Here is a 13,010-nt window from a genome sequence, read left to right as displayed (position 1 = left end):
GAGATTCAAGTATAGCAGCACCTTGTCAAACTGCAACTTAAACAGCCAAAAGCTGTTGCTAAGCATTGTTCAACCCCAAAACACCTGGAGCCTGCTTACCCATGGACATATCAAAATGAGCTTCTCCATATGTTCCCAACAGTGTGGAAACAGTCCCTTTGGCCCAACAAGTCCACACCAACCCTCTGAAGAGCAACCCATCCAGACCCATTCCTTTACCCTATTGCTCTACATTTACCCCTGACTAATGCACCTAACCTACACATCCCTGAACACTATGGGCAAGTTAGCATGGCCAATTCACCTAACCTGCACATCCTTGGAGTGTGGGGGGAAGCTGGAACACATGGAGGCAACCTACGCAGACACGGGGAGAATGTGCAAACTCAATGCAGACAGTCACCCAAAGCTGGGATTGAACCTGGGTCCCTGGCGCTGTGAGGCAGTAGTGCTAACCACTGAGTCGCCATGTCGCCCCTTTTGACCTTGGAGTTGTTAAAAAAAGGTATCTTCCCTGAAACACAGCAGTGTCCAAATTTCCATTTCTTCAAGTTTATATTCCAAATAAAAATGTAGAACTGAAGGTTATGTTCTTTTGGATAAGTTGAATTTGCCTCATGTATTTTGGAGGGTTTGTTGAAGAATTCTATCGCTGTATCTTACCACTTTAATTGGCTTCTCTGTATTTATGGCATCTCCATGCCATTTTATCAGATGGCCTTATGACAACAACATGTCATTCACTGGATAAACAGTCAAAGACTGGATCCTTTGTGCCCACTGCCATCTTTAAAAGGTGACTGTGTGCCTGGAGAGGCCAGCGTTGGCAATCCACTATTGTCCCTCACTGACTACATAATGGCACTGTTGCCACAAAAACACATCACCCAAGGCCATGGAGCCACTTCATACACATTCTCTCACCGCAGTCCCTTTGGCCCAACAAGTCCACACCAACCCTCTGAAGAGCAACCCACCCAGACCCATTCCTTTACCCTATTGCTCTACATTTACCCCTGACTAATGCCACATTCTCTCACCGCAGTCACTGATCAGTCACCAGGCTACACACTCCACCTCTCTCTAGTTATATTCTCCCTTAGCACCCTCGAAGTCAGCGCTACACAGAACCTATTGACTTCTGCACTGCCTGCATTCTGTCACAGTTCAGAAGGGAAGCATTAAATATAATCGGCCAAGTACAAACAGCTTTTATCTTCTGAATGCAAAAGGGAGGTAGATATAGTTCCTAGGGTTAAAGGAATCAAAGGTAGACAAAAGAACAAAAGAGAAATACAGCATGGGATCAGGCCCTTTGCCCCTCCAAGCCTGTGCCCTAACGAAACTAAAAAATAAACCTTCTGCCCTTATTCAGTCCATATCCCTCTATTCCCTCCTTATTCATGTAGCCATCCAGATGCCTCTTAAATGTCTCCAATCTGCGCACTTCCACCACCTCTTCAGGCAGTGCATTCGAGGTTCCTACACTCTCTGTGTGATAAACCTTCCTTGCGCATCTCCCTTAACTTTCCCCCTCTCATCTTGAACCTGTGTCCCCTTGTAATTGAAACTTCAACCCTGGGAAAAAGCCTCTGACTATCCAACCCATCTATGCCTCTCATAATTTTGTATGCCTCTATTAGAGGTCTCCTCTCCATTTTTCCAGTGAAACCAATCAATTCTTTTTAACCTTTCCTCATAGCCAATGCCATTGAGACCAGGCAACAGGTATGGGGCGAGGGTGGGAATTGGATACTGAATTGGATGATCAACCATGCTCGTGTTGATGGCAGGGCAGACCCAAAGGACCAAACGGCCTACTCCTGGTCTGGTTTTCTATGTTCCTATAGTTTTGCACACTCAAGACACTAACCGCGAATTACATGGAGTCCATGCAGAGTAATCTTAAAATGGACAGGCCAAAACAACAGTTAAATATTAATAAGCCCATGGAAGACCATTGAACGTAGAACATAGAACATTACAGTGCAGAAGAGGTCCTTCTGCCCTCAATGTTGCACTGGCCTGTGAACCCAATCTGAAGTCCATCTAACCTAAACTATTCCACCTTCATCCATACGTCTATCCAATGCCCATTTAAATGACTTTAAAGTAGGCGACTCTACAACTGTTGCAGACAGTGCATTCCATGCCCCCACTACTCTCTGAGTAAAGAAGCTACCTCTGACATATCTATCACCCCTCAGTTTAAAGCTATGTCCTCTCGTGCTAGCCATCACCATCTGAGGAAAAAGGCTATCACTGTCCACCCTATCTAACTCTCTGATTATCTTATATTTTTTAACTAAGTCACCTCTCAACCTTCTTCTCTCTAACAAAGACAGCTTCAAGTCCCTCGGCCTTTCCTCATAATACCCTCTCTCCATACCAGGCAACATCTGAGTAAATCTCATCTGAACACCTTCCAAAGCTTCCAAATCCTTCCTATTATGCGGTGAACAGAACTGTATGCAATACTCCAAGTGCGGCCGCACCAGCGTTTTGTACAGCTGCAGCATGAGTCATGGGTTTTTTTTAGAATGCAAATTGAAAATCTTGGAGCAAAGTAAGGAATGGATATTTTTAGTTGCCTTGAGAAATGAGGATAATTCAAAATTGAAACAAAAAATAGAAATTGTTGGAAAAGCTCTGCAGGTCTGGCAGCACCTGTGGAGAGAGATCAGAGTTAACGTTTCAGGTCGAGTAACCTTTCCTCAGAATTCCACAGATGCTGCCAGATCTGCTGAGCTTTTCCAGCAATGACTGTTTTTGTGTCTCGTTTACAGCATCTGCAGCTCTTTAAGTTGTTATTCAAACTTGACTCCTTGCATTTGGAATGCTTCACCATGTTTCTGAGAGGCTACAATAAAAGGGAATTATTTCAAAAAATAAAAATTCATAAGTTATGTGAATTTGGGAAATGCAATTTGCTTATAACTGTGTTTATTATAATGCACATGACAATTTCCTTCTCTTTCTCTTAGATCATGATGAATGTAGCACAAATCAACACAGCTGTGATGAGAATGCTCTGTGCTTTAACACTGTTGGAGGTCACAACTGCATTTGTAAACCAGGATATACTGGTAATGGTACCCACTGTAAAGGTAAGTACTGCCAATATATATCAGCAATCTATTGTTGAAACTTTAACACTATCGTTCATGAGGCCTTAATAAAACTTTTTTTCTAAGCACCATGGCGCAATGTTTACTGTGTTCCTTAAATGGAGCCAGTCTTTCTCCACATTGGCAGATGACCTGTCAGAGGCTTATCTTGGTGTACAAATGAAAATGCAATCAATATCAGACTGATGTTGAGAGTTCTAATTTCCAGTAACTCACGAATACCTCCGCCAGCGAATAAACCTAATTGAAATCTGACACAAAATCTGAAATTGCTGGAAAGACTCAGCAGGTGGAAAGTAAGTGGAGTAACATTTCGAGTCCGAGATTTTGCCAGACCTGCTGAGTCTTTCCAGCAATTTCAGATTTTGTGTCAGATTTCCAGCTTCTGCAATTCTTTATTGAAATCTGAATTGGAGCTTACCATTTCAGCTGAACATGTCAGTTAAAATTTCCCAGGAGCAGTCAGTTAAACATACAGGTCATTCGGCCCTAATGCGCGAATTCGCTGTAACGCGACTGACAAATTGGGGACGCTATTTCTAAAGTGCGAACTTTAAAACATGTGTTGGCTGCAACACGATTAAGTCGCCAACACTTTAAGCGCTGTTTGTAAAGCATGATTTTTCTGTAACGCGGGGTTATACAAGAACACAGTCATTGCATTATACAGAAACTGACTGTATTACACCATAAGACCACAAGACAGAGGAGCAGAAAAAGGCCATTCAACCCATCAAGTCTGCTTTGCAATTCAATCATGGCTGATAAGATTCTAATCCCATTCACCCACTTTCTCCCCATAACCTTTGATGCCCTGGACAATTGAGAACCTATCTATTTCTGTCTTAAATATACTCAACGATCAATATATTATATGTATAGCTGCTGCATCAGCCAAATGAATCTCAATGTAATGTCATTGAAAGTGCAGATTTCTAAAATAAAACAGAATAATTCTGCAGTCCTGTAAATATTTCAATGAAATCCTTCCATCCCAAAGTCTCTCTTTGATCAAAATTAACCATGGCCAATAGATACAACCATGCTTCCAGAAATAGCCATTGGAGTGGAGATAACCTGGGACAACTGAGTGGGTCAAGAAAAATGGCTTTATTGAATTTAACAGACCCTGGGAATGCCTGGTGATATTGGCAACAGATATTTCTGCAGCAGCCTGTTTTGTCATTTCACACCTCTGGGGCAGATGAGACATGAATGTAGGGACATTGAGGTAGGGACCTTGCACCTTGCTGCAACAACGCTCCATGCATTTGGCTACAAAATCAAAGAGAGTGACGTTGGCCCATGGGAGCAACAGAAATGAATCGGCAGTTACATTTTTGCTGTGTCACATTTTATGTTCCATTGACTTACCTTGTTTATTTACCCACTCCATGTCCCTCATGATTTTATAAACCTTTATAAGATCACCCGTCAGCCTCTGACACTCCAGGGAAAACAGCCCTAGCCTAGTCAACCTCTCCCTAGAGCTCAATCCTCCAACCCTGGCAATATTCTTGTAAATCTTTTCTGGACCTTTTCAAGTTTCACAACACCCTTCCAATAGGAAGGAGACCAGAATTGCACGCAATATTCCAAAAGTGGCCTAACCAACATCCTGTATAGCTGCAACATGACCTCCCAACTCCTGTATTCAATACTCTGAACAATAAAGGAAAATATACCAAATGCCTTCTTCACTATCCTATCCCCCTGCAACTAACTAGGGGACATAGGTTTAGGGTGAGAGGGAAAAGATATAAAAGAGATATAAGGGACTACTTTTTCATGCAGAGGGTGGTACATGTGTGGAATGAGCTGCCAGAGGAAATGGTGGAGGCTGGTACAATTACAACATTTAAAAGGCATCTGGATGGGTATATGAATAGGGAGGGTTTGGAGGGGTATGATCCAGGTGCTGGCCGGTGGGACTTGATTGGGTTGGGATATCTGGTCGGCATGAACGAGTTGGACTGAAGGGTCTGTTTCCATGCTGTATGTCTCTATGACTCTATGACTTAGAAATGTGACCAAAATTTGTATTTTCAAACCAGGGTAGAAAAGCCAGTAAACAAGTCTCCAATAGGAGTTTGAGTAATTGTTTTAAGAATGTAGTGTTTGGAACCAGGTTGGAACCAACTATGAGATCCCTGATTGGGCTGTTAACCTGGGCCAATCAGGAAAGCCCTGGCTGACCGATATAAACAGGGGATTTATTAGAATCTCCTCAGTTCAGGGACTGACTCTGAGCTGTCTGGGTGAAAGTGAGGACTGCAGATGCTGGAAATTAGAGCCCGAGAGTGTGGCACTGGAAAAGCTCAGCAGATCAGGCAGCATCCGAGGAGCAGGAGAATCAGGAATCCTGATGAAGGGATTTTGCCTGAAACATTGATTCTCCTGCTCCTCGGATGCTGCCTGATCTGCTGTGCTTTTCCAGTGCCACACTCTCGGGCTCTAATTTCCAGTCATGAAGTAAACCCAACGCTGAATCAAAGGCTCTGGGGAAAAGACACAAAAGTGGAGTTGAGGATTATCAGATCATCCGTGCTCTCATGGATTAGAATGGAACCTCCTGCCGAAGGGCATTTTGAATCTTGAATCTCTACAGTGAGGAAGCAGGCCATTTTCAGCCCATTGAGTCCACACTGACCCTCCAAAAGGCATCCCACCTAGATCCACCCCCATGCCCCTGAATTTCCCATGCCCAGTCCACCTAACCCGCACATCTTTGAACTGTGGGAGGAAACTGAAGCACCCAGTGGAAACCCACACAGACACGGGGAGAATGTGCAAACTCCAGACAGACAGTCACCCGAGGCTGGAATCGAACCGTGGCCACTAGCACTGTGAGGCAGCAGCAGTAATCAGTGCCCCATCTTGCCACCCTAACTACAGCAGTTGAACTATCATGGTTCAAGGAGGGAGCTCACCACCACCTTCTCAAGGGGCAACTAGGGATGAACAGCAAAAGCTGGATCAGCCAGTGACATCCTCACCCCATGAATGAATGAAAAAAATTACCTCGAAACAAAATCAAAAGATTTAAAAGGGTCAAAATACACTGACATTTCTACGTCAGCTTATTCTATCAACAGCAAATACAGAAAATACAGAAATTTACTGCAAGTCAGGCAGCTTATGAAGGAAGTAGGAACAATCTGGGTGAGTCTTTCATTAGGAGAAAGTGAGACTGCAGATGCTGGAAATCAGAATCGAGAGGGTGGTGCTGGAAAAGCACAGCAGGTCAGGCAGCATTGAGGATCAGGAATATTGACATTTCGGGCATAAGCCCTTCATCAGGAATGAAGCTTGTGGGTCACAGCTGAGAGATAAATGGGAGAGGCTGGGGCTGGGGAAAAGGTATCTGGGAAAGCGATTGGTGGATGAAGGTGGGAGAGAAGACGATAGGTCGGAGGGGAGGGTGGAGTGGATAGATGGAAAAGACGATGGACAGGTCAAGCGGCACTGCCGATTTGGAGGCTGGGGACTGGGATAAGGTTGGGGGAGAGAAAATGAGGAAATTGGTGAAATCCACATTAATCTTGTGTGGTCACAGGGTCCCAAGGTGAAAGATGAGGCATTCCTCCTCCAGGCGTTGGGTGTTTAGGGTTTGGCGATGGAAGAGGCCCAGGACCTGCATGTCCTTGGCAGAGTGGGAGGGGGAGTTGAAGTGTTCGGCCAGGGGCAATGGGGTTGGTGGGTGCAGATATCCCAGAGATGTTGTCTGAAACAATCCGTAAGTTGGTGTCTTGTCTCCATGATGTAGAGGAGACCACATCGGGTGCAACAGATAGAGAAGCTGACATTGGTGGAGGTACAGGTAAATTTCTGTCAGATGTGGAAGGATCCTTTGGGGCCACGGGCACAGGAGAGAGGCATGGTGTGGGGCACAGGTTTTTCACTTCCTGTGGTAGCAGGGGAAGGTACCAGGAGTGGAGTGAGAGCTGGTGGGAGGCATGGATCAGACAAAGGAGTCATGGAGGAAAGGTCTCTCGGAACACTGATGGGGCTGGGGAGGGAAATATATCCCTCGTGGTGGGGTCTGTTTGTAGGTGACAGAAGTGGCAGAGAATGATGCGATATATACGGAGTGTGGTGGGGTGGAAGGTGAGGACGGGGGCGCGGGGGGGGGTTCTGTCCTTTTTGCGTTGGGAGGGGTTGGGGTCAAGGGTATAGGAGCAGGAAGTGAATGAGATGTGCTGGAAGGCATTGTCAACCATGTGGGAGGGGAATTTGCGATCTTTGAAGATCTGGGATGTTCTTTGGTGGAATTAGTCATACTGTGAACAGATTCAACGGAGGTGGAGGTATTGGGAATAAGGGATGGCGTTTTTACAGGGGATAGAGTAGGTGGAGGTATTGTCCAATAGCTGTGGAAGTCCGTGGGTTTGTAGTAGAAATCTGGAGTTAGTCGATCACTGGAGATAGAGATGGAGAGGTCCAGGAAAGGGAGGGAGGTGTTTGAGATGGTCTAGGTGAATTTGGGGTCAGGGTGAAAGGTGTTAGTGAAGTTGATGAGCTGTTCAACCTCCTCGAGGGAGCACGAGATAGTGCCAATACAGTCATTGATGTAGCAGAGGAAATGGTGGGGGATGGTGCCGGTGTAACTGTGGACTAGAAAGGGAACCATTTCCGAAGGCTTTGGGTTTGTAGTACGTACTGGTTCTCCTATTCAGATCCACATCCACAGCTACATCGGCACCATCCCCAACCTTTTCCTCTGCTACATCAATGATCGACTAACTACAGATTTCTACTACAAACCCACAGACTTCCATAGCTACCTGGACAATACCTCCACTATCTCATGCTACCTTTGTACATTTTCCATCATTCCTGATTTTATATCGCATGACTATGGTTCCTTAGTCTCGCAAAAAGCAGTGGATCTAGTGTGTCAAAATGTAGGCTGCCAAGTTTAAAAACAATTTATCAAATCGAAGTGTGTGTCAGAGTCAATTTATCACATGTGTGCGTTTTGCTAACACTAACATACAGGAGCTGGTTAAAATGATTGCTCACGCAGATCACTGTCATTGGTTATCTGCTGTTCATGATTCCATTAGGGATATCTATCGAAGAGCTACCTGCAGTTCATTCCCAGAAGAAGTTGTTAAATGCATGAATAGTCAGGTGTAATAGCACCGTGATAATTTGAGAAACTCCTTTGAGAGGAGGGGGGGGTGGTGGGGCGTGTGTGAAGAGTGTGAAGATAAATGTGTTTCAACAGAACTAACCTGTAGACATTCAAATTGAAATGTTCGTACATTCAATTCTGCATGATCTTGCTGGCAGTATAGAGTCATAGAAATGTACAGCATGGAAACAGACCCTACAGTCCAATATGATGTGCCAATAACACAGGAAAATATTCAAGCTAGTCTAACAGATGGACACGCTTTTTTGTTCCACTTGCTCACTCAGTTTTATGTTGGCGATTGTGTAAGAAATCAATTTGCCCAAAATGATTATAGAATTCTGTTCCCAACAGCCCCACCTTTGTCACTGTCTCCTATTTACCTGCAGCAGATTAGAGAGTCAGGTTTTGTGTTTGAAGTTAACAGGTTACTTCTGTATTTGTTGCTGGCAGAAAAAGGTCTTGTGCAACTTCTGAAATTGTACCTGCAGATCAAGAATGACTGTACCACACATGGTGAGAGGTTGTAGAGCTCTGAGAAATCTAGGTGTCGCCGGGCATGAATTGCAGAAAGTTAGTCTGTAGGTACAGCAAGTAATCAGGACAGCGAATAGAATGTTATGGTTTACTGTGAGGGGAAATTAATGCAAGATTAGGGAAGTTATACTTCAGTTATACAGAGCAGTGGTGGGACTGCACCTGGACTACTGTGTACAGTACTGGTCACTGTACTTACAGAACGCTGTTACTGTGTTGGAAGAACTTCAGCGGAGATTTACTACACTAATCCCTGGGATGGGCAGGTTAATTTATGAGGAGGGAAGAGACAGGAATTTAGGAGAAAGTGAGGACTGCAGATCCTGGAGATCAGAGTTGAAGAGGGTGGTGCTGGAAAAGCACAGCCGGTCAGGCAGCATCTGAGGAGCAGGAGAATCGACTTTACAAGCATAAGCTCTTCATCGGGACTTCGCCACTAGTAACTGAACTCCAGGATAAACATTTCCCATCAACCACCATCCTCTGTCTTCTTTCAGCTAGCCAATTTCTGATCCAAACCACTAAACCGCCCTCACTCCCATGCCTCTGCATTTTGTGCAATAGCCTACTATGGGGAACTTATCAAACGCCTTACTGAAATCCATATACACCACATCAACTGCTTTACCCTCATCCACCTGTTTGGTCACTTTCTCAAAGAACTCAATAAGATTTGTGAGGCACGACCAACCCTTCACAAAATCATGCTAACTATCCCTAATCAACTTATTTCTCTCTTGATCTTTATAAATCCTATCTCTTATAACTCTTTCCAACACTTTACCCACAACCGAAGTAAGGCTCAATGGTGTATAATTACCAGGGTTGTCTCTACTCCCCTTCTCGAAAAAGGGGACAACATTTGCTGTCCTCCAGTCTTCTGGCACTATTTCTGTAGACAATGACGACATAAAGATCAAAGCCAAAAGTTCTGTAATCTCCTCCCTGGCTTCCCAGAGAATCCTAGGATAAATCCCATCTGGCCCAGGGTACTTATTTATTTTTACATGTTCCAGAGTTGCTAACACCTCAATGCCATCTAGTCTAGTAGCCTGTACCTCAGTATTCTCCTTGACAGCATCGTCTTCTTCCAGTGTGAATACTTAATGAAAAATATTCAATTAGCGCTTCCCCTATCTCCTCAGACTTCCCGCACAACTTCTTACCACTATCCTTGACTGGCCCTAATCTTAGTTGAAAATGTGTTGCTGGTTAAAGCACAGCAGGTTAGGCAGCATCCAAGGAATAGGGAATTCGACGTTTCGGGCATAAGCCCTTCATCAGGAATCTGGCCCTAATCTTACTCTATTCATTCTTTTATTCCTAATATACATATAGAGCAGTTCTTCGATTTTTGCTTAGTCTAGAACTAGGGGTCGTAGCTTAAAGGTTAATGGGTCACCCATTTAAGACAGAGATGAGGAACCATTTATTTGTCCCCCAGAGGGCTGTGAGTCTGAATTCCCTTCCCTTGAAAGGGGAGGCATATAAAGCAGCCATGATCAGCGGGAAACTTTAAAGGTCAACAGAAAGCCACAAAAAGAGCGTAAAGCAAAGTCAGATAGAACATGAGAAAAAACTAGCATAGAATATGAAGATAGAAAGCAAAAGTTTCTGTAAATATATAAAAGGAAAGAGAGTGGCTAAAGTAAACATTGGTCCTTTAGAGGATGAGAAGGGGCATTTAGTCATGGGATATGATGAAATGGCTGAGGTATTGAGCAGGTGTTTTGTGTCGGTCTTCACAGTGGAGGCCATGAATAAAGTGACAGTAATTGCCAAAGGGACAAAGGTAGGTGAGGATCTAGAAACAGTCATAGCTACGGAAGAGGTAGTCTTTTTTAGATTAGAATACATACAATGTGGAAACAGGCCCCTCGGCCCAACAGGTCCACACCAACACGCCGAAGCGCAACCCACCCAGACACATTCCCCTACATTTACCCCTTCACCTACCACTACAGGCAATTTAGAATGGCCAATTCACCTAACCTGCACATTTTTGGACTGTGGGAGGAAACCAGAGCACCCGGAGGAAACCCACACAGACACGGGGAGAATGTGCAAACTCCACACAGTCGCCTAAGGCGGGAATTGAACCCGGGTCTCTGACGCTGTGAGGCAGCAGTGCTAACCACTGTGCAACCGTGCCGTCCTCAAGTTGTTCATTGAGCTTGAAGGTTCATTTCCAGATGTTTCATCACCCTACTAGGTAACATCTTCAGTGGGCCTCAGGCGAAGCACTGCTGCAAATTCCTGCTTCCTGTTTATATGTTTGGGTTTCTTTGGGTTGGTGATGTTATTTCCTGTGGTGATGTTATTTCCTGTGGTGAAGTCACTTTCTGGTCCTTTTCTCGGGGTGTCGTAGATGGGGTCTAACTCGATGTGTTAGACCTACATCTACACCTATACCATGTAGTTAAAAAAATGGGTACCCAATGAATACCATCCGCCAATTTCTCAGCAGCAAACCCAAGCAAGCAGACAAAACATATCCATAAACTCTAGCCACTCTCCTCTACATCAAAGACATCTCACAAATGACTGCCAGACAACTCAGACCCCTTAACGCCATGATAGCCTACAAACCCACCAATACACTAAAACAGCAGCTAATGAACTTGAAAGACCCTATACAAACAACAAGCAAAACTATTGTCAATTACAAAATACACTGCAAGGACTAAAATAAACACTAAATTGGACAAACAGGCAGAAAACTAACCACCAGGATACATGAACACCAACTAGCCACAAAAAGACATGACCCTCTCTCACTAGTATCCTCACATATGGATGAGGAAGGACACGACTTCAATTGGAACAACACATCCATCCTAGGACAAGCCAAACAAAGACATGCACGAGAATTCCTAGAAACATGACATTCCAACTGGAACTCTATCAACAAGCACATCAAGTTAGACCCCATCTACCATCCCCTGAGAAAAGGAACAGGAAGTGACTTCACCACAGGAAACAACATCACCACAGGAAATAATATCATCAACCCAAAGAAACACAAACATATAAATAGAAAGTAGGAATTTTCAGCATTGCTTCGCCTGAGGCCCACTGAAGATGTTACCTAGTATGGTGACTAAACATCTGGAAATGAACCTTTAAGTTCAGCGAGCAAACCTCAACCTGAGCTATAAATTTTCTCAAAACTCACTAGGAAGAGGTAGTGTTGGGCAAGCTGCTGGAACTAAGGGCAGACAAGTCTCCTGGCCCTGATAGAATGCATCCCAGGGTTCTAAAAGAGATGGCAGGAGAAATAGCAGGTGCACTGGTAGTAATTTTCCAAAATTGGCTGGACTCTGGGGCAGTTCCAGCAGATTGGAAAGCAGCAAAAATGATGCCACTATTTAAAAACAGAGGTAGACAAAAGATGGGGAATGATAGACCGGTTAGCTTAACCTCTAGGGGGGAAGACACTTGAGTCTATTATCAAGCAAGAAATAGCAAGGCATCATGATAGAAATTGTCCCTTTGGGCAGATGCAGCATGGATTCATGAAGGCAGATCATGCTTAACTAATCTTTTGGAATTCTATGAAGATATTATGAGCAAGGTGAACAACAGGGACCCAGTAGATGTGGTATACCAAGACTTCCAAAAGGCCTTCGACAATGTGTCACACAAGAGACTGCTGCATAAGATAAGGATGTATAGCCTTAGGGATAAAGTATTGGCATGGATAGAGGATTGATTAACCATCAGGAGACAAAAATTGGAGATAAATGAGTGCCGTTGTGGTTGGCAATCAGTGACTAATGGTGTGCCTCAGGGATTGGTGCTGGGACTGCAATTATTTACAATTTATCTTTTGAGTTGGGGACCATGTGTGGTATGTCAAAGTTTGCAGATGACAATACGATGAGTGACAGATCAAAGTGTGCAGAGGACTGTGAAACTTTGCTAAGGAACATAGATACTTTAAGTGAGTGGGCAAAGTTCTGGCAAATGGAATACAATGTTAGTAAATGTGAAGTCATCCAAATACTGTAGGAATAACAGTAAAAAAGAGTATTACTTGAATGGTAAAAAGTTGCAGCATGCTGCTATGCAGTGGGACCTGGGTATCTTTGTGCATGAATCACAGAGGGTTGGTCTGCAGGTACAAGTGGTAATTAGGAAGGCAAATGGAATTTTGTCCTTCATTGAGTTTAAAAGCAGGGAGGAAATGCTGCAACTGTACAGGGTGC

General features: G+C 44.1%; 1 protein-coding gene across 1 annotated transcript in view; it reads left to right on the top strand.

The window, feature by feature from the left end:
- LOC132824618 (protein kinase C-binding protein NELL2-like) overlaps positions 1-13,010 on the top strand; it is a 345,067-nt gene that overhangs the window by 213,173 nt on the left and 118,884 nt on the right. The window contains exon 14 of the mRNA XM_060839217.1: positions 2,985-3,107. Coding sequence (XP_060695200.1) covers positions 2,985-3,107 — 123 coding nt within the window. The remainder of the gene's footprint in view (positions 1-2,984; positions 3,108-13,010) is intronic.

Source organism: Hemiscyllium ocellatum, chromosome 19 (genome assembly GCF_020745735.1).
Source record: "Hemiscyllium ocellatum isolate sHemOce1 chromosome 19, sHemOce1.pat.X.cur, whole genome shotgun sequence".
In the NCBI taxonomy this organism is placed as follows: domain Eukaryota; kingdom Metazoa; phylum Chordata; class Chondrichthyes; order Orectolobiformes; family Hemiscylliidae; genus Hemiscyllium; species Hemiscyllium ocellatum.
This window is presented reverse-complemented; position numbering and strand designations above follow the sequence as displayed.